Source organism: Sinocyclocheilus grahami, unplaced genomic scaffold, assembly GCF_001515645.1.
Source record: "Sinocyclocheilus grahami isolate Dianchi unplaced genomic scaffold, SAMN03320097.WGS_v1.1 scaffold332.1, whole genome shotgun sequence".
NCBI lineage: Eukaryota > Metazoa > Chordata > Actinopteri > Cypriniformes > Cyprinidae > Sinocyclocheilus > Sinocyclocheilus grahami.
Window position 1 is genome coordinate 951,219 of NW_015505511.1, and position 24,951 is coordinate 976,169.

The 24,951-nt window shown below is 37.1% G+C and overlaps 2 protein-coding genes across 2 annotated transcripts; both read left to right on the plus strand.

Annotated features, from left to right (window-relative positions):
- Positions 1–140: 140 nt before the first annotated feature.
- On the plus strand, positions 141–15,083 carry col8a1b (collagen, type VIII, alpha 1b). The gene is made up of 3 exons (XM_016295251.1): positions 141–222; positions 11,241–11,547; positions 12,289–15,083. The coding sequence occupies exons 2-3, from the start codon at positions 11,244–11,246 to the stop codon at positions 14,196–14,198; spliced, it is 2,214 nt and encodes a 737-aa protein (XP_016150737.1). The 5' UTR covers positions 141–222; positions 11,241–11,243; the 3' UTR covers positions 14,199–15,083.
- Positions 15,084–15,347: 264 nt separating this feature from the next.
- Positions 15,348–17,821, plus strand: jagn1b (jagunal homolog 1b). Its single transcript, XM_016295225.1, has 3 exons — positions 15,348–15,458; positions 16,423–16,534; positions 16,907–17,821. The coding sequence occupies exons 2-3, from the start codon at positions 16,446–16,448 to the stop codon at positions 17,367–17,369; spliced, it is 552 nt and encodes a 183-aa protein (XP_016150711.1). The 5' UTR covers positions 15,348–15,458; positions 16,423–16,445; the 3' UTR covers positions 17,370–17,821.
- Positions 17,822–24,951: the final 7,130 nt, after the last annotated feature.

The following is a 24,951-nucleotide window of genomic DNA, read 5'->3' on the forward strand; positions in this document are numbered from 1 at the left end:
CTTACGTGATCGCTTTTCTCTCTCCCTTTCTTTCTTTTCCTTCTGCCCACCTCCTTTGAGGAGTTGCCTTGCCCCTCCTACCTGCCCATAAAAGTGGAAACCATGCTGCCTGAAGCCTTTAACTACATTTCTCCTTCTGTCTTCTGGATCTACATCCCTCACTTCTCACTCAGAGAGAGATAAACCGAAGAAAGATACAGAGAGAGGCCAGGAGAGAGAGAGGTGAGTGCTGTACATATATAATGCGTGCTGCAGGAGGAAAAAAGAAATAAAATGATGAGTGACTTGAAATATTGCTTTAAGTATTGATATTGATCTGAATAGGAGTGTACATGCAAAGGAAAATCATGTGAGATGTTTTTTGTCTGATCATGTTCCTTGACGAAGCAGCTTCTTTCTTTCTTTCTTTCTTTCTTTCTTTTTAGTCAATATTGTGGAGTAGGTGTACATTGTTTTAGGGTTTCCATTATCTGAAATCACATGTAAATATTAACAAATTTTTTAAATGTAATTTCCAGGCCTGAAAAAAAATATGGTATTTAATAAAATATAAAAAATAATGGAAATTTCTATTGTGAATCTTTTACCCCCAGCAGTCTTGAAGTCTGAAATATTTTGATGCTCCTCAAATGTTTTGGAGATAATTTCAATATAGGTTGTAGTAATTTTTTATTATTATTATTATTATTTCATATTCCAATTCCAGCTCAAGTTCCTTAATGATTTCATTACTGATTCTTTTAATATTTGAACAATAACTAGTCCTAACTGTATACTAAATAAATGTACTAAACGAAAACAATCAAATTTTTGGTAAATTAATGTTACATAGCTTTTTATATTAAATAGCTTAAAATTGTGATTTCCAGGCATGGAAAAAGTTTAAAGTTTAAGTATTTAATAAAATATGATGAATTATGGACACTTCATTTTACTTTAGATTTCTTCTAGTTATCATTGGGTGTAAAATATTTTATCGGCACGTGTTCCTTGTGAATACATTACATTATTTTTCCAGTCACAAAAACGTTTGGTAAAATTCATAGAAATTCAATATTCAAAAGGTTGTGATATATATATAATTCTCATTTATTTTAATATGCAATTATAACAAACTCAAGTTGCTGTCCAATCCTTTAAACAATGTTTTGGATATGCTGATTCATATCCTGCTGCTTACCACACCTGCTGCTGTTGTGTAAGAGTCTTTATCCAGCTCTTTATCCAGCTTGCTTTGTATATTTCTACAGCCACATTCACTTTAGTTTCACTTTGGTTTTCCTGGCACTGGGCATCGCTGTGAGCCAGAGGGCGGCTGTGCGTGATTTTCCCAGCTTCCTACAGTGTTCAGGGCTGGATGTTTTGTCTCCAGGGTTCAGAGGATCCATACATGTGGGCAGCTCTGGACACTGAGGCCCCCCACCAAGCTTCTTAATAATATTTAAAAAAAATAATGATTCCATTTCATATTGTAATTCTAGTTATGGATCCTTATTGATTCCATTACTGATTCTTTTAGTATTTGGACAATAACTGGTCCAAACTATATACTTAATAAACATAATAAAAAACAAAACAATAAAAATACACATACGTGTAAAGATAAATGACATAACTGTTATATTAAATATCTTAAAATTGCGAAAATGGGTTTGTATTTAATAATATATGAAACATTATATGTACATATTTTTTGTGACTTTTGGAAAAAAACTATACTTTGTTATTGTACAGTATTTTGGTAAATTAATGTTACATATTTTTTATTAAATATTTTTAAATTGTAATTTCAAGGCCTGGAAAAATCTAGGGTATTTAATATAAAATAACAGGAATTACAGAAATTTATGTTGTGAATTATTATTATTATTATTACTATTATCGTTGTTGTTGTAAAAATAATACTGTTTTGGGTAGATTAATGTTCGTTTTTATTTATTTATTTTTTTAATTTTTTACAAATGTCCTAAAATTGTGATTTCCAAGCCTGGAAAAGTTCAGTTATTTAATAAAATAATAAAAGAGTACACTGAAATAATTAAACAAAATGTATTATTAAATGTCGATTTTTATTAAAGTATCATTTATTGTATGTACTGTTCTGAACATTTAACAAACATGAATTTAACACATTGTCACTTGAACATCAAGGTAAATAAGCAGGCCTAAAATACACATAACACAATTCGATACGTTCTAAATTAAGTGAAGAATCGTTCTGACCGACTCTGATTCTGTCAGATGCCCGTTTTTTTTTTTTTTTTGCTTTTATATTCTTTTACTGTACTTTTTATTTTCTAAGGAAAAATTGAAAAAAATAAAGGTTACTTTAAACAAATGCTAAATGAAATAATATCATTATACATATATGTATATATAATTTTTATTTGGAAATGTTATGTATGTTTCATTTTATTATACACATGTGTTTTCAATCTGACTTCTCTTAAATGTGCAGAGACAAATCCTTACTCTGTTCATCGCTGAACTGGCAAGCAATTCCAGCTGCAATGTTGAACTGTTTCCCCATTGAGATTCTCCTCATTATCCTGTCTTCTCGTGCATTTGTCTTATGCACAACCAGACTTTTTGGGGGACTTAAATGAATTAGTGTCATTGTAAAGCTCCAATATTCTAGAAATCAGATTTGGAATGACCAACTTCTCTTGCTGTGGCAGCTATTGGCCTTCATCAGAACAACCTGCTGTTGCAGGGTTTCAGTCACCTTAGAGCAGCCCGCCATCTTGCAATCTCAGTGAAAATGAGAGGAATGCTGCCAGTTAAATAGGGTTTGTCATATAATTAAAGCCACAGTCATATCACCCAGCAGCCCAAGACTGGTTGCCCTTTAAAGCTAAGCAGGGTTGTGCCTGGTCAGTACCTGGATGAGAGACCTCCTGGGAAAACTAGGTTGCTGCTGGAAGAGGTGTTAGTGAGGCCAGCAGGAAGTGCTCACCCTGCAGTCTGTGTGGGTCCTAATGCCCCAGTATAGTGACAGGGACACTATACCGTCCTTTGGATAAGATGTTAAACTGAGCTCCTGACTTTCTGTGTTCATTAAAAATCCCAGGATGTCTTTCGAAAAGAGTAGAGTAGAGGTGTGACCTCAGCATCCTGGCCAAATTTGCCCATCGGCCTCTGACTATCATGGCCTCCTAATCATCCCTATATCTACTGATTGGCTTCATCACTTTGTCTCCTCTCCAGCAGTAAGCTGGTGTGTGGTGGGCATTCTGGCGCACTATGGCTGCCGTTGCATCATCCAGGTGGATGCTACACAGTGGTGGTGGATGAGGAGATCCCCTCTCACAACGTAAAGTACTTTGAGTGCCTAGAAAAGCACTATAAATGTAACAAATTATTGTTATTATTAAAGAAATTAGCACCAGGTGCCAGAATAACACCAAAAACCAATAACTTGGGGGTATCTGTAAGTGTTCTCTAATTTTGATCACAGTTCTTTTTTTTCTTCAAATATCTCATTTAAGTTTTTTATACTGTGCTTCAGAATACAATTAATTTATGAAATATGCTTAAAAAACTGCCCTTCTACTCCTGGTAGGATAAGTTCAAATAAGACTAAACAGTGACCTTGAAATTTAGGAAATTGTTTGTTGTTCTCTAATTTTGATCTCCACTGTATAATAAAATGCCAATAAATAAATAAAATGAATAATAACTATATAGACCATAAAAAGCTAAAATTAAAATGGAATATATAAAACAAAAACCTATTAGCCATATTATTAATAAAACCATATTAATAAATCCTATAGTAGAGTATTATTGATACCCAAACATCACTGATATACAGTAGATATAACTTCTATTTAATTTATTTTATTATTATTATAGTGTTTTTTTTATCACAATGCACACAATAATCTTAAAGATACTACCTGAGTCCGTCTTGTATGAAAATAAGTTTTAGTACTAAGTGGCTGAGATGGAAAAATATGATTTTCTTGAAAGGTCAGCCATACCCTTTCCAAATGAAATGATAAAAAAGTTTTAAAATGTATGTATTTTTTTCCTGACCTTTTCAGGCACTAATGACACCTATTCAATTTTATACAGGAGACAGAAAGGCTTTCTGCTACCTCATCATGGTTTATATACTGCCCAAAATCTCTTATTCCCCATAGACAAAAAACATATGGTTACATGAAAAACTTCCCTTCGACCTGAGAGAGAAAAGTGAGTGTGTGAGTTACTGAGTGAGCGAGAGAATGTGTTTTACAGCAGGCAGCAGTTCTGGCTCACGGTCCGTTCTGTCAGCTGATTCTGCATTCCGCTGTCCTGTGGAATAACTGCAACTCAACCGCAGTGTATTTCAGCAATATCACACCAGCAAGAACACTGAATTCCAAACCATTTTCATTTGTGCATTTAGTAGATGTTTTTATCCAAAGCGTAAGTGACTTATACAATTTGACAAGGAGCCAACAATATTCATTATATACAATGCCAGGTTTATTTGACAACTAGATTAGGAAACAAGCTAGAGAGGAGGGGAAATGCAGAATGTTTTTTTGGTGGTGAATTACTGTACTTCCAGAAGAGGTGTGTCTTGAGCTGCTTTTTGAAAGATGGTCTTAGCACTTCAGGTGGAGATTGACAGCTCATTTCCTCAGAGAGGAAAAGAGAGGGTGAAGGTTCTGGAAAGGGCTTTTCACAGCGATGCAGTAGAAGAAACTTTTTTTTTGTGCCATTAAGGATCCTTTCAGTGAACAGCTCTTAAAAGAACTATTTTTTTTAATGTCTAAAGAACATTTTAATAATCTAAAGAAACCTTGTTCCACTATATAGAACCTTTTGTGCATTTGAAAGGTTCCATAGATGTTAAAGGTTCTAGGAATCTGTGTGTGAGAATTGTACTGACATCTGTTTCATGTGAGAAATGTCTTGAAACTTTCTCTCACTCTTCTAATTTCCAGAGAAAGCATGACCTGTAGTAACTGGTAGGGTGGGAACACAGAGTGGTGTGTGTGGGTGGGTGAGCGTGTGTCTTTTGACATCTTATGCTATTTACTGTCGGCACGTCATTATCACCGTCATGCTGACTGTAAAGAACCGTAACGTTCTTCAAATTCAGTAGCCAAATCTGAAACAGCAGCTCCAAAATACTGCATCATGAATCCATTTGTCAGTGTTATTGAAAGCAACACCCTAAGCTGACCATTTCTTTTTTACAATTTATTCATTTTACAGACACTTTTATCGAAAGTAATTTACATTGCATTCAGGGTATACATTTTATCAGTTCAAGCATTGCCTGGGAATCGAACCCATTACCTTAGTTTTGCTTATGCAATGATCTACAGTTTGAACTACTGCATCTGTACAAAATTATCAGTACTACTTAAAAAAGGAGCCTCTTTTGTGTCCATTCCATCTCATTGGGTTTCACTTGGCATGTTGCAGATGTTTTTTATCCAAAGTGTCTTCTGGTCATTTTATTTAATTGACTATCACCCCTGAGCAACCTGGTGAAAAAGTGCAGGGTTCCCTTTTGGTATGATTTTACATGACTTTTCCATGGCCTGTCTATTTATTTGTAATTTAGTGGATTGTTTTAAAGTGATTTCCAATCGTATGTCAGTTTAAAATTATTTATACTTTTCTCTCCAAAAATATGACAAACATCTTGATACTGAAATGGGCCTTAATGGACAGTTCAACTTTTTTATCCTCCAGTTATTAGCTAGAAACATTTACTGCCCAGTGAGTCACACAGGCAGTTGCAAACAATGAATTTGATCATGCTGGTTTGCCTTTGGGTTTGACACTCTTCACATTTTACAATAAGCAATATTTAGACGATTCAATATTTTAGAGCATGGCAAGTAGATTAATATATGTTCTATAGACACATTCACAATACAAAGTTTTATTAATTAACTTATTCGTTAATTTACCAGACCTGATATGTTTTCATATTTTTATGTTTACCGTTTTTTGAACATGGGAACCCTGAAAGTGTCTCGATGCAAAAAGTACTATTTTTGGACACAAATAATTTAAGTTACTCTTAAAATGTCTAAATTTCATGACAAATCTAACTAAATGGCATTTGGAAACCAATTAGGCAAATTATGCTTTATTTAAAAAAACAATAATTATAATTATTATAACAAATATTTTTTTAATAAATAGACACTACTGGCAAAAATCATAGAAAGGCTCGAAAATAATGTAGGGCTTAGCATATAACCTTATCATGCCAACTTTGATTATATGGTTGACACCCAGCATGCTCTTCTTTATTTGTTTATTGTGAATTGAAGAGAAACATCTGGAAGCAGTCAGAAAAGCAGGAATGGAACTTTGATTATATTAGAATCGGGGCAGGGCGATAACAGAGCTGTGGCATGAAACCAAACAGACAAACGCTGCGGTTATAAATTTGGGCCAAAAGAACAGAGGAAAACATTGGTTCCTGATCTCTGCAGTGGATATGTAGGGTTGCTGTTGTGTCGGTTGCTTGTCCTTGTGGTTTTGACCTTCGCCTGTCAACATATTTCTCATTTGACCTTTGGCTTCTGTGCCAAATTTTTTTTTTCTGGCATGCTTGAACATCCAAATGTAGGCCGGATGGAACAACGTGAGAAGCTTGTTTCAACCATGTGAATCTGATAAATAAGCATGGAAATTCAAATAGGCCAGGTTGTGAGTTGTTGGGTTTAGAATGAACGGAAGCTTTTAGGAGCCATGTTTTTTTCCCCATGACCTCTCCTGAACTGCTTCACTTGAGATTGTTTTGGCATCTCCTTGGTGATTTATGCTGGGTGTGTACCATGAATGCAAATAAGAGCTATTGATTATGGTATTCTGTATCACTTAATATTTTTCAGACATGGCCAGCAGTAACTGAGAAATGTTTCAATGGAATGAGGCTGTTTTGATGCCCACAACATTTTTGGATATAGAACATTGGATGGACATTCACTTTGGCTTGCCAGTCTAGTCGAACACAGAGAAAGAGTTGTTTTTCCAAAGTGAGAGTTCTAGACTGAACATAGTCAGCACTAAGAATGACACAAGATCCTCTGAAAACAAATCACTGGGTGGAGTCATAAATTAGGGAGGCCTGAGGAATGAAATTCATTTCTGAGGCATGAAATGTTTGGTTTGTGTTCAGTGCCCAATGAATGAGGGAACTAATGAATGTCAAAGGATGTGATGTAGCCTATGAAAAGAATGCCCCTTAAAATAACTATCTTATTTATTTATCATTTTTAAAAAATGTCGTAAAAAAGTCGTAACAAGGTTTCCGTAGGTGAACCTGCGGAAGGATCATTATCGCATGGCCTGCTCAGTCCGGCAAATGGGAAAAAAAGTCCGGGGGCTCCAGCGCAACCTATATTATTATTATTGCTATTATTATTTAAATGCATACATTAATACCTTAAAAAAGGTCTACACTCTCCCTTACAGAAACTGAATAAAGAATAAGGTTTGAACAGATGATACTGGAGTATGTTTAGAGAAGTGAAAGAGATGGAAAGCATCTTTGGAGTCACTGTCAACCTGGCTGGCAGCATCCCAAGAAAAATGGTTAATATGTTATTTTGTCTTTTTGTTCTAGTCATGCTAGATCAGTCAAGATCTCCATTTACAGTAGCTCACAAAAGGAAATCAAAGCTCTGGCATCCCACCCACACACTGGTCCCAATATGTCTGCATGTATTAGAATAAACAAACGACTCCCTAAAAAGCATTCCAGCTTTTAAGATTTTTCTACGCTCAATCAAAGCAGGATGCCCCCTCCATTCTGGGGTCGGCTTTGGTTTAGGCTCACGTTTTGGATTTTAGCACAACTGTCGGCTGGGTGCTAAAAAGCCAACGCTTTGTAACTGAGTGGCTGGGTTTCCCATTCATCACAATTTCAGGACAGACCTGAGAGCATGTGGCTCTCAAGAGAAGAGAGAATGAGCAAAAAAGTAAGAAATAGGGTTTTTTGTGCCATAGTGTTCTGCTAATTAGACGGCATGATAATGTGTGATTTTTTTTGCATTTGTGTTACTTGCAGTTTAAGGCTTTCATAAAGATGGATTTACGTGGTGGCAGTCTACATTTTTGTGATTCTAAATTTTGGTATTATCTGCTGATCATTTTTAAGCTTTATGTATGATGCACAAAACACTAAATACAAAACATTCAAAAATGGGATAAGAAACAATGCTAACAGTTTGCCTTTTCTTCTGTTTTGGAGGAAGCAAACTGTTAGCTTTCCCATTGATTTCAAAAGTAGTTGCTCAGGATTATTTGCAGTCAGATGGTGTATGTGTAGTTAAGACCCCTTGATCCAAACAGTATTCATATTTGAGCAGTTACTGACCTCTAACGGTCATGTTTAGGTATAACAAATGTATTACTTGTGTAGTAGGTCTATGTTAATGCAAACAAACTCATTATTTTTAATGCATAATTGATTTAAGAAACTTCAAATATTAACTTCAATGTGCAATTTTTTTTTTCCTGAGCTTTTAGCATAAAACATGGGGTAATGTGCAATCAGTTGGTCATTATGAAAAGATGCTATCTAGACCTGAAAATGGATATTTCAAGTCATCAGTAAATGAATATATTTACATCTTGTTGTTCTAAGAAAAGTAATATAGTCCATATACTGTTAGATGGTTCTAATGCGGTTCATTTGATGCTGATTTGAATTTTGGGGGTAATTTCTTCTGTCAGTGACTAAACTAATAAACATTTCACAAGCCCTTTAAAAAAATCTGAACTAATATTTATATATTATGATTTTGTACATGGTGATGTTTTTTTTTCATTATTTAATTTATTCGATTCAAAAATATTGATACTTTTCCTTGTTCTGCTCTGAATTGAAGGGACAATGCAGACTTTGTAAGGGCAACATATTATATATAATGCAGATGGCAACAGAATAACTTGAAAAAGATTCAGTAAAAAGATTGAGTTGGAAGAGCATTGTAAAGGGGGGTCATGTCACGAATAATACAATTTTCCTTGTTTTCAGAAATAAATGATTGTTATGAAACTTTATTTACTATAAAAACATATCTTTAGATGCTAAGGTGTCCATGCCAGTTCAAAAAGACCATTTATTGAAAAACAGCTGCAAAAACAGCTTGTTCTTCCATAACTTGATTTGAAACAGATGAATACATGACTGTCCAATTTTGTTATGTTAACAACACCTACTAGTTGTTTGGAAACTTCTGCTGACCAGTTAATAGCAGCTAGAAGTAGGATAGATGCTATTAGTACTAAATATATATATATATATATATATAAACAAGTTCACTAAACCTTGCTCTGTTCCTTGTTAATTTGAATAATACTAGCTTTAGAAAATGGTGTAACATTCCTAATTCATGGTTGTTTTTGGTGCAAACAATGATTTTCTGAAAAGGCATATTTAGAATTTTATTCTTAACACTAGTATACAGCCATGTAGTAACAGAAATTTTCCTTAACTAAGCATTGATGATAGGGTGTATTGACATTTTAAGCACTCTAGAATCAATACAATTATTCAAATGAGAACCGATAGGTGATTGGTCAGTCATGGAATGGACAATGTCCTTATGGGCAGTGCCGGAGCCAGGATGTTTTTATAGGGGTGGACAGGGAGGGGCCAGCAACCAGTCTGGGGTGGCACAGAAATCTTCATTATTTCAATATAAAAATGTGATTGACTATAAATTATTGGACTGTTTTAGTGCCTATAAACACAACTGAATACAATTAATTTCTACTAAATTGTATTTGAGATATTTGTGAATTAGATCAAGTAATGCTGAGTGAATATGGCAATTTGTGTATTATTCCTCACCTCCAGGTATTATAATAAAGGGGCTCACTACAGCTTTATTGGTTAGTCAGCTTGGTTCTGGTTTCCGCAATCGTTTGACTGAGTCGAAGTTGAAGTGCGTGTCTGAAAAGTCTCCCGTTTGATGTGGTCATAAAGAGATATGGCTGTTCCGCGTCTTAAAGGGGTAATATGATGCCTCTAAAAAGAACATTATTTGGTGTATTTGGTGTAATGAAATGTGTTTATGCGGTTTAAGGTTAAAAAAACACATTATTTTCCACATACTGTACATCTGGAAGCCGGAGGTCTAGAGTGAGCCACTGCCTAGAGTAAGCGGAGGCCGGCTTGAGTGAGCAGAGGCAGGCGGGCTTGAGAACGGCGTGACCGGCGGATTTGACAAAGGAGCATCCGGCTGGGTTGCGGAAACCACAAGTGACGACCCCGGGCTGGACTCCGCTTCGTCCACGGTGAAAGCTGATCCACAGCGTAAAGTTGATGTATTTCCTCAGCGACCAGCACGGCTCAGCTTCAGGCATGACGAAGCGGATATTGTCCTCTTTTGGAAGGCCAAACAAAGTAGTTTTGCTTTCACAGCCGTTTTAGGTAGGCGTGGTTGACTCTTAACTTTTATAAATAATATCTCTTTGGATTTGAGACTTTAGTCTTTGCAACTTTACAGATTTTCTTTATGCACCAAGAGCTTGTAACACTCCAAAGAGAAAGGAAAAATTGAAATCGCATCATATGACCCCTTTAGAGCCACTGCCTAGAGTAAGCGGAGGCCGGCTTGAGTGAGCAGAGGCAGGCGGGCTTGAGAACGGCGTGACCGGCGGATTTGACAAAGGAGCATCAGGCTGGGTTGCGGAAACCACAAGTGACGACCCCGGGCTGGACTCCGCTTCGTCCACAGTGAAAGCTGATCCACAGCGTAAAGTTGATGTATTTCCTCAGCGACCAGCACGGCTCAGCTTCAGGCATGACGAAGCGGATATTGTCCTCTTTTGGAAGGCCAAACAAAGTAGTTTTGCTTTCACAGCCGTTTTAGGCAGGCGTGGTTGACTCTTAACTTTTATAAATAATATCTCTTTGGATTTGAGACTTTAGTCTTTGCAACTTTACAGATTTTCTTTATGCACCAAGAGCTTGTAACACTCCAAAGAGAAAGGAAAAATTGAAATCGCATCATATGACCCCTTTAATAAACGCATTTCTTGTCAAAAAAAAACTGCAGCTTTGACTGGGGTGGCCAAGCTTAGGTCACCCCTGACCACCCCCTGGCTCCGCCCCTGCTTATGGGTGTCAACTCGTTACACTGTCTTCTCTAAAACAATGTGCAAGGCATAGAAATGCTTTCACTACACTTTGGTGTAAGGGTACTGCTAGCTTTCCTGTCTTTTTCTAAGACAACTAACTTTCTTTCCTGTGCTCTATGTTACAGGACATGGCTGGGCCTCTCCTCTCTGCCCGCTTGTTTGTACTGGTGGAGCAACTCTGTCTGCTACATCATATCCATGCAGGGGCATTTTATGGTCACAAGCCACTGCCCCAACAGCACCAGCCTCTGCCACAGTTACCTCTTCTGTCACATGGCAATGAGGGGATACCCCAACAAATAATCCAACACCATTACCATGGAAAGGAAACACTACACTTACCATATGGAAATGAGATGCCTTTGCTTCCACAGTATGCAAAAGAACGTCCACAGATACCCATGCACATGGGTAAACCTATTGTAGGAAAAGGTTTGTTATTTAGCAGATTCCTTAATAATTACTTTGCTTACAAAATTCACTCTACAGGTTCATTTAAAATGAAAGGTAAATGCCTGGGTATACTTCACTTTCCACGTTCCGTCTTGTGCACTGTGTCAGCACAGCTTTCAAAGTATACTCAACCACAGATGAGCGCGGATGAACGACACGTGCAGTACCACCTAGTAGACTCGTTATATCTCAACATTCAGTTCACACCTGTGCTGCTGTGTGCGGACCATCCACGCGATCACATAAATTGGGCTGGACATGGACAGTGTGTGCATACATCTGCAGACACTTCTGATAATGGCAATTGCATCACACGGACAGTGCGCAGACCGTCACAGAACTCAGATGGCCAAAGTATACTTTGTGCTTAAAGCTGCAATATTGACAAAAGCTAGCTGATAGAAAGCATATTAAAACTTTCTGATAGGTTAAACTCTTGAAAACACCTGTCACCAGATTTTAATGAGGTTTGGGAGAGTGTTTTGTATGTTTGCGTGGTTTACTGGTAGCTCATTTTTGTTTAATCTCATTTTGGCTCTGTTGTATTCACTAAATAGGTTAAAATAATACAACTGATTCATATTGAATATATCTTGGTCCAAGAAACCAAAATATATTAAATGTTATATTAAATTGTAACTTTCAGATATGCAAATAATGTGTAGTTTATGAACAAGTGTTGACGTTGCTGTGACCATGACTGTTAAAATTTTTTTTCAGGTGAAACTATTCCAAGAGGAGAGAAAAGTCCTCCTGGTGAGCCTGGTCCAATGGGACTTCCAGGGCCTAAGGGCCCTCCAGGACTTCCTGGTCATGGTATCCCAGGACCTACAGGTAAACCTGGTCCTCAGGGTCCACCAGGACTCCCAGGATTTGGAAAGCCAGGCATGCCAGGTTTACCAGGAAAACCTGGAGGTATAGGTTTACCAGGACTGAGGGGTGTGTTGGGACCAATTGGTGGTGAAGGACCAATAGGAATGCCAGGACCTCCAGGCCTTCCCGGGCCACATGGCTTACCAGGTGTGTCAAAACCAGGTGCACAAGGACTCCCAGGACAACCTGGACATCGTGGAGAACCTGGACAGAAGGGCTTCCCTGGGATCCCTGGTGTCCCAGGACCAAAAGGTGTGAATGGGAATGGCCTCCCAGGACTGCCAGGAGTAAAGGGACCTCCTGGACCTCCAGGACCACCAGGACAAGGAGGACTTCCAGGAGTTGGCAAACCAGGACTGAATGGACTACCTGGGACTCCTGGAGGCCAAGGTAAACCTGGTGCACCTGGAGAACCAGGATTGGCTGGAGTCCCAGGGGATAGAGGACCACCAGGGTCACAAGGACTACCAGGCTTTGGCAAACCTGGTCTGGATGGCTTGCCAGGGAAACCAGGTCTTCCAGGTGGAAGGGGCATGCCAGGTCCCTCTGGTTTACCTGGCAACCCAGGCTTGCCTGGTTTTGGCAAACCTGGATATCCTGGCCTTAAAGGTGACAAAGGGCATGGTGGTTTTCCTGGCCCCCAAGGCCCAAAAGGTGAAAAGGGTCATGGTGGTCTTCCTGGAATGATTGGACCACCAGGGCCAAGTGGCCTTCCAGGCCCTCCAGGTCACTTGGGACCACCTGGAGGTATAGGTTTCCCTGGTCCAAAAGGAGAGGGTGGTACAGTAGGACCTAAGGGACAACTTGGTCCAAAAGGTGAACCTGGGCCTCTAGGACTTCCAGGCAAGCCAGGATTCCCAGGAGAATTGGGGCAACCAGGGCCTAGAGGCTTACCAGGTCCCATAGGACCTAAAGGTGAAAATGGACATAAAGGCTTACCTGGACAACCTGGAGCCCCTGGAAAGCCTGGTGCAAAAGGAGAAGTTGGATTCCCAGGAGAAAAAGGTCATCCAGGGCCCATGGGAATCCCAGGATTAATGGGTTCATCGGGACCAATAGGCCCACCTGGTCTACCAGGCCCAAAAGGGGAATATGGACCACCAGGGAAACCTGGAATGCCAGGTGAGGGAAAACCTGGGCTTTCAGGTCCAATAGGGCCACCTGGTATACCTGGACCTGGTGGGCCCCCAGGTCAGCCTGGAATACCTGGTCCTCCTGGCCCACCTGGCCTACCAGGACCTCCTGCTCAATCTCCATTTATTGGGCAAATCCTTCCTGAGACAGGTCCTGGGCTAGATGGGGCAAAAAATGGTTATAAGAAAGAAAAGCCTGGAGGAGCCATTATTGGTAGGAATGGCATAGAGATGCCTGCTTTTACAGCTCAGTTGACAACACCATTTCCTCCAGTTGGGCAACCTGTTGTTTTCAACAAGATTTTATATAATGGCAACCAAAATTACAACTCTCAAACTGGCATCTTCACTTGCAAAATACCTGGAATTTACTACTTTGTCTACCATGTTAATTGCAAAGGAAACAATGTATGGGTGGCATTGTACCGGAACAATGAGCCAGTTATGTATACATATGATGAATACAAAAAAAGTTACCTGGATCAAGCATCAGGGAGTGCAGTGCTGCCCTTACAAGTTGGAGACACTGTTCATATCCAGTTACCATCAGACCAAGCTGCAGGACTTTATGCTGGCCCATATGTCCACTCATCATTCTCTGGATATTTGTTATATCCCATGTGAATTTGTGAAAAAAAAAATCACTCATATAAAATCAATGCTAAATTTTTCTAAAGTAAACTGTATGTGCCATCAGTATAGAGCCACTTGATAAGTTTGAATAGAAAAGCATGTTTGTATGTTTTATGCATACACATAATTGCATAATTTGAAACAGTCTTACAGCATCTTACATTATCCGTTTATCCATATGGTTAGCACTTTGTTAGAACTCTTATCACATTATTTATTTGCATATTTCCTATTGTTTGACAGTATATTGATTGTATATTGATGGGGTCACACTGACTACATATCAATGTAAAATGATGTGATATTGACATAATGAAGAATGTTCAGATTGTTGGATATGCACTATATTTCTGCTGTCTTAGATTATCATTGTGCCATCTCAATGAACTTCAAGAAAGTATGTGAGCACATAAGTGTTATGTTTTTTAGATTTTGCTTTTCAGTGATCTTATTAATTAAAAACATCATTAAAATACATATCTGAAATATCCTGAACCTTACATGTAGTACATGTTCACACCCAACTGATTTGAGTAGATCGGATCATTGTTTATTAAAACAAACTCAAGAGTACTGAATAATTGTTAATAAGTACAATATCAGTATATACAAGTTGATAAGGCCACATGGACACTCTAAGTTAAATTCAAATAGTCTTAGGAACCTCTCTGTAATTTATTTTTATTTTTACTACTGAATAACTAAATTTGTATATGTGCAAAAAGTTGGTGGGACAAAAAAGAAGGAATTTATTCTTTGTTATTTTTGACAATGGTGCTAAACTGTTAAACACATTTGGAGTAAAGATTTAATGTCATTGTTGTGGTTTTTTAATAAATTGAATCGTCTAAAATTGTGTGGATTTGTAATTAGGGAATTCCACAAACAATAAAAAATCCCTGCTTTCAATCTTTATGTTGACCATTATTTATGGAATTTTGGATGTTTTACACTTAGCCAGACACTGAGCTGCTGCTTTTAAATAGTGTGTAATTTCTGGAAACCTAAGCAATTAATAATGATTTAATTAACATATTGCATAATTTAATAACCAAGTATGTTCATCCGTTGTATCAATCCTCTCAATGCAAATCTATAGAAACTCTTTTCCAAATCATTGTTCCCACTCCGCGCCAGTGAGGGCGATATTGCATTATGTCCAGACGAACGCACGTGTAGAAGAAGAGCTACTTTTACTCACGTTTCTACTGTATGTGCGTGAAGTTGCTTGCTGGTTTATGTTGAAATAAGGTAGGTATAAAGTATGGGTGTTCATAAGTATGATATGGCGCGCATCATCTTATTTGTAACACCGATTATGACTGTGAATTAACGTGTATTGTGTCTCGTAGAAATCAAAGTGTTGCTATACCGGTAGGAAGCGTCAGCAAAAGCCGTAGAAGTTGGATTGAGTGACTATTATTGTTATCTGAAAATTCATTGCATTAGAATCAAAAATGCATTGTCAATATTTGTAAACTAATAATTGACTAATAACTAATAGTTAAATCTTGCTACGGGTGGGTGAATATATATATCAACCAGCTGTTTTACAGTTCAGTACAAGGTCGTGAACAAACAAAAACTACAACGAAGTTTAACATTAAAAAAAACTTCTGTACTTAACTAAAATAGGATAAACCGCAGGCAGCTTCGATTGCAGAAATGGAGGATTTACAGTTTTGCTTTGGTATACGTTAGTTTGGATGAAGTCAGTATTTTAGACAAAATGGAAAGTATTTACGGAAGCGTATAAGATTGTTCTGTATTGCATGCAAGCAAGAAATCTTGTAGTATCACAAATAGTTTGCAATATTAATCTGTGGTAAATTGCTATTTTTCAATCTACATAAATTTATTTATATTCTATGTCTTTTTTCGTAGAACACAAATGGGATGTTTGAAGTCACGGTCATTTACTTTCATTATGGAAAAATACAATTAAAAAGAATGGTGACTGAGCCTGTCAACCTCCAGCATCCTGCCATTGTGTTCCTCGGAAGAAAGCAAGTTTTTGAACAACAGAGGGAGAGTAAATTGTAAATCGTTTAAGGATAACTCTTCTGCTTTCCCGCGGTTTATAACGTAGTCGTTGGCTATCATTTGTATACTTACATCATATACGCTTGTTAAACCATAACGCGAGTGTAGGCTACAGTTTGCCTCATATACACTGAAGAAGTGAGGTAATTTACCTAGTTTACTTTTACCTCAGGTTGTCGACGGTTGAGGGTTGCCATGGCATCACGATCAGGACCGCGAGCTACTGGAACAGACGGAAGTGACTTTCAGCACCGCGAGCGCGTGGCGTCACACTATCAGATGAGGTATGTGGGTTGATGTTAATGTAAAAATATGATTTGTAATATTCGTGTCTTTTGTTTACAGTGTCCCGTGAGCAACATCGCGTATTTCAGTTGCACAGTACTTAAACTTTAAATAATAATAATAAAAACGAATACAAAGAAAATCCAGTTTTTCATTTTAGAAAAACATGGCATAATGCACTTCTTGTACAAACCCAAGTAGGGAAATGCTTTAAAATAAATGAAAAAGAAAAATCAATGATAAATGAAAGTAAACGACATGTTATCCAATATATTAAGACATGATGGGGGTATGGGGAACAATCCCCTAAATATACTTAAAAAATGCAGTAACTCTTATCCTGTTGAACTGACCCTTCTCAATCCCCTCAGTGTGGCCCTGAAGTCTGAGATCAAGAAGCTGAACATCGCTCATGCAGTGGTCTGGTTGCTTGTAGCAGCACAGGTGGTGGTCAGTCAGCTGAACTTGGTATCCCATAAAGTGGTGGCCTCTCCGTACCAATGGGAATATCTGTATCTTCTGAGCATCATACCTACCGTCTTCAGTTTCATGGCTTTGCCAAAAAACAACATCAGTTACCTGGTCATCTCAATGATCAGCGCTGGGCTTTTCTGTGTCGGTCCTATTCTTTATGGAGGCATGGAGATGTTCCCTGTGGCTCAGCAGCTTTATCGGCACGGCAAAGCTTATAGGTTCATCTTTGGTTTTTCTGCTGTCTCTATAATGTACTTAGTTTTGATTATTTCACTTCAAGTGCATGGCTGGCAGATCTACTATTGCAAAAAGCTGCTGGATGCCTGGTTCACCAACACACAAGATAAAAAGAAGAAATAAGAAACTGCTGGAGAATAATAGTTTGTCAGCTGCTTATTTGTGTCTTTATTTTCTCTTCCTGAAGGCTCTTCGATCACATACGTTTTTATTATTACCTGACTAAGTATTTTGAGCCTATGAGGAGATCAGATTTGTTAAAGGATGTTCAGTGTCAATCTTCTCATCCACTGGCTCTTGGCCCAGATCAAGACGTCACTGATGTCCATTTCTGCTTAGGTTTGAACTGCTGAGTTTGTAATCTCTTTCTGTTTCCACCACAATTCAACATGCTGTTTAACAATGACCTCAAATTGTATTCATAAGGGATTCATTGGGATCTAGGCACATCTAGGAAATGTAACCTCAATGATGAGGAATCAAACGATGTGTGAAGAACCACAGCAAAAGTCCATTTTCTAAAATAGTGTATGTCAGATATTCTGCTCTTTTCCACTAATCGGCTTTCAATAAAATTATCAGAAATTATTTTTTTGTCAGTTTTGAATGAATAGACTGAAATCAACTAATGCTTTTGTTTGAGGTTGTAATAATATGTAACAAATCTAAACAACAAAAATATTTTTTAAGTAATAAGAATAAAAAAGTAAATGAATATGTTTTATATAAAAAGTAAATTAATATTACATTGTAGTTTGTGAGCTGCTAGATGGCTGTTGAAATTCCACACTTCTTTATTGATGGTAAATTTGTATTCACTCTGGATTAGTTCTCTGGTTTGGCTTAATATAAAGATTGAAAAAAATGTATAAGTATGAGTACTACATTTTTTTTAAGCTTAATAACGGCGTAATAATGCCCCCCCCCCCTCTTTTCTTTCTCTGAATGAAACAACCAAGGGTATTGTTTTATAGAAATGCTCAGGAGATAATTAACTAAGGTTGGTGAGTTGCTTAAAGCAACAGTTCACCCAAAAAGGAGTTTCTTCTGTTGAACACAAAAGAAGAAAATTTGAAGAATGTTGGTAACCAAACAGTTGATGGTAGCCATTGACTCCCATTGTATGGGGAAAATAATTGTATGGAAGTCAATGGCTACCGTCAACTGTTTGGTTACCAGAATTCTTCCAAATATCTTATTTTGTGTTCAACAGAAAAAAGAAATTCATACAGGTTTGGAACAACATGAGGGTGAGTAAATGATGACAACATTTAGATTTTTAGGTGAACTATCCCTTTAAGGGCAGACATCAGGTTTTACCATGTGTGTTTGCTTTATGTAATTCTTATAAGAAGTCATAATATGTAAATGTTATCAGTTATTTAGAAGAACCACTAAGACACTTCTTAACGTTGTAGTGTACTCATTTCAAGAAAATAATTAATATAAATAAGAAACTCATAAAATGTGCATTTAAGATATTAAAACTGTATTATGTACTGTAGTTCTAAATTTTTTTAGGTCTCGCCAGTACACAAGTGTCCAGTACATGAGTAGCCAACAAGGCAGCTGAGTTGATGTAGAGGTTTTTAGGTAAGTGAATCCTCCATCACTCTCATGGATGCATGGGTTCTAAAGCTTTATTAGCTTACACAGATTAACGTGTTTAACCTTTGCACCTCATTCAGCTTTATTCCTTTCCTATGGAAGTTCTTGTGCAGCATGTTTCTGTTTTCATTCCAAAAACACTGTCAGTAATAATGCACAGTGCGTTTTTAACGTTAAACCATCATTTCCATTTGATGTCGGTAGCATCTGGGTTCAGTGTATATCAGTGTTAACAGCCAAGTTACAACAACAACAAAGAGAGAAATTGACGCTTTGTTTGACTTAAGTAGTTCTGACAGGAGGAAAAACCCACTGACCTGCCGGCATTGGAAATTCTCGTCTCGCTGTCTGAATGTGCACGTATTGTAAACAGGTGTCCAACACATGCACAGCTACATATAGGCTACTAAATATTAATATACTATAAAGGCAGAATTGTTTCTTTATCGTAATGGTTTTATGCTTTTTGGGGTTTGGGCTTTTGGCCATTAGTTTGTGTTACCAGTGTAGAGATGTGCGGTAAATTTGCCTGATGTTCAATGGTGTATCTGAAATGTGTGAATGACAGCGATTTGCATCTAATACAAGGCTCGCTTTGAATAACAAAATAAAGTTGAGAAAAAAAGTAATTTATCTTTAAACGTGTGATAGACGTCAATCTTTTACACAATGCAGTGTTTATTTGGACTTGAAGTATTTTCTTTATTATTATTATTATTATATTATTAAAGGCCCCAGATGTACAGACTGACTTTAGGAGGAGGGTGTTTCTCTTCTAAATAAAAAATCTATTTATATCTGGGATGGCATGAATTTGTGGGCTATCCATTTAAAATAGCCTATATTTTCATAATTACGACTACACTTTTATTCAGACTAGTTATAAAGCCTAGACATGTGTACTTGTCAGGTCTGCCAAGTAGGAAAATTATATGACCTGCCCGACCCAACATGTTTATTGTCATTTTTGGTTTTTGCAAAACATTGTGCATTACCGTGTCCATAGCTCTTTTCCCCCTTAAAAATGCAAATATATCATGTCAAACTCAACATCTGAGATCATACATAAGTCATAACCAGACATTTCGGAGAACCAGATCTGGATCATTAATGGGATGATGATGGACCGCTTCATGCTGCTGCTCATATTTCTTTCAGGTAAGGGATTATTACAGATTAAGTTTCAGAAAAACTTTATATATTTTTTTAAATCTAACCCCCCCATCCAGACCTTCAGTAATCTCTAACACTACAACAAAAACCTCTCTCTCTATTTATTTTAATTAATTATTTAATTAATTACCAATACATTATATTAGTGCTGTCAATCGATTAAAACAATTATTAATTGCGTGTTTTTTCTTTCTTTCTGAAATTAATCGCGATTAATTGCACTTAATCACCTAACATTAAAGTTTTAAAATATACTTTTATATTGCGATAATTTCACATTCAATCTTCAAATTAATGTACAAACAACACAAAGACAGTATATTTTTTATATTTGTTTAATGGCATCTTTTTTTTATGACTGAAGTCTAGTATCACTGATACCAATACTACTGATGTCTCCATAAAATTTTCCCCCCTAATATTTAACCATTGACTATAGCCATTCAGCGTTACAGTATAATTGAGAGCTATCATTTTGAACATTTATTAGACTTTAAAAAATAACAACTAATTTAAGTGAACTGAAAACAATCTCCACATAAACCCATTATAATGTCATATTTTCCCTTCAACAAGTAGTAAATATGCATAAATTGAATAAAGTTATCAAACACTAAGTTCTAATTTAAATATAGATGAATCCTTAAAACTATAAAAGTTATTGATTTCCTCTTTTTTGTTCTTAGATTAACAGACAACAGCAGCTGGGTTATTAGGTTATTTGCCTGCTATTACTTTATGAGCTGCCGCTGATGAATGTGACGCAGATTTGACACGCATCGCATTTTCTCTCAACTCTCTTTACCTTTTCTGACCCACTTCAGGTCTTAAAGTCTCTACTAATGAGCTGACAAGTTGAATCAGGTGTGCAAGATGATAGAGACTGTGCTGGGCTGCTCCAGGACAGTTTTGAAAACTATTTCAGAGACATGTTCTTAAATCTGACTCATATAACAAATACAGGTGCATCTCAATAAATTAGAATGTCGTGGAAAAGTTAATTTATTTCAGTTCAATGCACACAGACTGAAGTACTTTAAGTCTTTGGTTCTTTTAATTGTGATGATTTTGGCTCACATTTCACAAAAACCCACCAATTCACTCTCAACAAATTAGAATACTTCATAAGACCAATAAAAAAAAGCCAACATCTTCACAATTAAAAGAACCAAAGACTTAAACTACTTCAGTCTGTGTGCATTGAATTTATTTAATACACGAGTTTCACAATTTGAGTTTAATTACTGAAATAAATGAACTTTTCCACGACATTTTAATTTATTGAGATGCACCTGTATGCATGCACAGTTTTAAGGGAGCTTTAATCGCCTTTTTGGTAACTTCATGATATAACTGATGACCTAACTATGATATTGCATGCTTGTAGTTTCTTTTGCGCTTTAATATGAAATTATGCAAGCTACAGCGTGCTCCTACGGAGGCTGAGAGAGCTCAATGCGCTGCAGCTTCAGAAAGCACAAACGAATAAAGAAACGTGCTGCTAATGCTCACAACACAAACAAACAAATAAACTCACTGCAAATACTTACAACACAACCAAATAAAGAAACGAGCTGCAAAAACAGAAACTTGCTGCAAATACTCACAACACAAATATAGAAACACGCTGTAAATCACAACACAATTAAATACAGAAACGCACAAGTAGCACAGACCACAACAAAATTAACTTTTTTTGGCGTATTGATTTCCATTTGTATAACCACAGTTGTACAAATATCATGTTTAAGCTATGGTTAGTGTAGTAAATCCATGGTTAATTTTCTTCATGCTTACGGTTTAACTATAGTAACCATTTTTTTTGTTTTTATTTATTTATTTATATAATAAATGTATTTATTAATTGATTTATTTTAATAGTAAAACCATAGGCTATGGTTAATTTTTGTAAGGGAAGTGGTAAAATGTGTTAGCCAACTTACATAACCTTTCACAGTAGTAATTGTGTATTTCGTCAGGTTAGTTATGCTAATAATATCGAAAGGAGAAAAAAAAAAACTAAGGAATCTTATGATCAGGATGTTAAAATAAACAAAAAATCTCACTTTTCAGAGCAAACATTGATAAATGTCCCAGCCATGTTTATCACTTTGCGGTTCCCTTAAACATTTCTGATGTGGTCTGTATCTGTTTGCAGTGTTTCTGTATTTGAAGTGCTTGTGTTGTCAGCATTTGCAGTGCGTTTCTTTATTTAGTTGTGTTGTGAGCATTTGCAGCACGTGTGTTGTCAAATTGATGATGTTTTCTTAATTTGCATGTTTTTTCATTTGCAGCGTGTTGAGCTCTCTCGGCCACCGTACGCTCCAGTGCATATGTGCCTGCAATTAGCCTTTTTTGTTCCATGGGAAACGACTGGGAATGGCACCAACTTTCAGCCGCGAACTTCCTGTAACGTAATCGGCAGCGGTAAAATGCTGACTACAGACATATGTGCTAGCTCTCCGAATTACGAACGTAGACCCTTCCTCCCGTCTAATAGCGACGACCCATTTCTTTTTTTGGTCTTCGTTTAAAGGATACCCGTGAAAACTCAAATATGGTTGTTTTTGTTTAGAATTGGTGCACTGAGGGACGCTACAGCAACACTTATTCTTAGACTCCGCCATTGTTACCGGAAGTAACTTTACCCTGCGTTGGCGAACGCCGGAAATACAAAACCCGGAAGTGTGAAAAAGGCTAATTGAAGAACTCTCGTTGAGCACATGCTCCTGTCACTGAGGCTAAGTGGAGTGGTTGTCTGAAATGTCTCCCGTTTGATATGTTAATATACGTATATATATATCTATATATATCTATATTTCTATGTGGTTGATGTCAACAATAATATTATGATTGTTATAACATATTTTGATACAATTTAAATAAGTTATATTGAGTGTGAAAATTATATTGAATCTATAAAAACGTGTAGGCTATATCCTATATAATTAATCTTAAGGAAGGAACAGGTAAACAGGTAAGGAATTCTTTTTTTTGTTGTTAAATCTATATTTTTTATACAGTTTCAGCGACCCCCCCCCTCCCCCCTGTTAAAACCGGTCAGTTTAATCACCGTTCTTTATTAATGCGCTGCTTTAACTGTATGAGCGCGTGCACACACACACACACACACACACACACACACCTGGTGCACACAGAGATCGCGATGTGCAGACAGAAACATTCAGGAGCTCATAATCTTGTCAGCGCTGCCCCATGACGATGCTGAATCGCTACGTTATATTTCTCAGCAACAAGGGAGGTAAAATCACTGCTTTTTAAGTAACTAAACTCAGCTTCATTGTTTGTACAGAGAGACAGAAGCAGGCAATTAACACAAGCAACTTATTCTCTCTCTCCATATATGAGAAAAAAAGTTGAGTAGCCTACTTTGCATCACTGGATATAGCTGACGGTCATTTAATTTTTCTATTGTAAAACAGTTTTCTAATATTAAATGATTTGCAGCTTCAACTTACAGTGGGGCAAAAAAGTATTTAGTCAGCCACCAATTGTGCAAGTTCTCCCACTTAAAAAGATGAGAGAGGCCTGTAATTTTCATCATAGGTATACCTCAACTATGAGAGACAAAATGAGAAAAGAAAATCCAGAAAATCACATTGTAGGATTTTTAAAGAATTAATTGGTAAATTCCTCGGTAAAATAAGTATTTGGTCACCTACAAACAAGCAAGATTTCTGGCTCTCACAGACCTGTAACAACTTCTTTAAGAGGCTCCTCTGTCCTCCACACGTTACCTGTATTAATGGTATCTGTTTGAACTTGTTATCAGTATAAAAGACACCTGTCCAAAACCTCAAACAGTCACACTCCAAACTCCACCATGGCCAAGACCAACTCACTCTCTTTCAACGGTAAACTGATGCTTCGCGCTGGAATTTGCGCTCTGCTTCTGTGAACAGTAAAACCTGCTTACTTTTATTTGATTGACCATCTAAATTATTTTGACATTGACCAGCGCTGTTAAACCGCTGCGCAGCAGTAGCGCCAACAGTTTGCCGGAGTAGGCCTATGTGCGCATCTGTAGACTACCGCAAGTTAATTCTCTCACTTTAATATTTTATAGCTCCTAACAGGCTGTGTGACTATGAGAAATTATTACCTCAAAATGTATGTCGATATGCAGTTTTCCCTATTGCTCACGTGCCAGCGACTGTCTCTCTGTCAGAGGCGGACTTAACCATTAGGCAAAGGTAGGCGACCGCCTTGGGCCCCCCAAAGCCAAGGGCCCCCCAAAGCCAAGGGCCCCTTAAAATGCTTTTTATATGCGAGATGCGCGTTCAGTGCGGACGCACAAGTGGTTGCTCTGGTGTTCATTACCACGACAACTGTCTGTGCGTCCGCGTTGAACGTGCTTCTTAGCAAAAGTAGGGTGATGTAGAAAATGGGGACGGAATCCCGGAATCTATTCATAAAATCTGATTTTACTGTGTAACGCGGAATGTGACAGAATGTGACAAAATGTGACGGAATGAACGGCGCAGACGCGCGTTTCGTTTGCTAGTTTGCTATTTAAGCACCTGCAAAGTTCGCGGTTGTCGTCTGTAGTAGCTAAATAGTATTTTTGCCATTTAATATTCACATACACTAGTCCATATCGCGGTAATTTAAAAAAAAGAAAGCGCAGAATTTGGGCCCTAAGAATGTAATATTTGTTAGGCCTAAATTGCTGTTAAATTAAACAAGTTTCATGATTTTAATTAATTAGACATGTTTTTTGTTCAAATTTTATATAATCATCCAGAAAAAAAGAAGAAGAAAAAAACTGAATCCAGAAAAATTCAAACGGAAAAAAAGATTTTGGAAAAAATAAAACTTAGGCTAATTTGGGAAAAATAAAACGGATTTCATAGGGCCCTACAAATATCATGCATCTGAAGCTATAATTTTAATACTAAGCAAC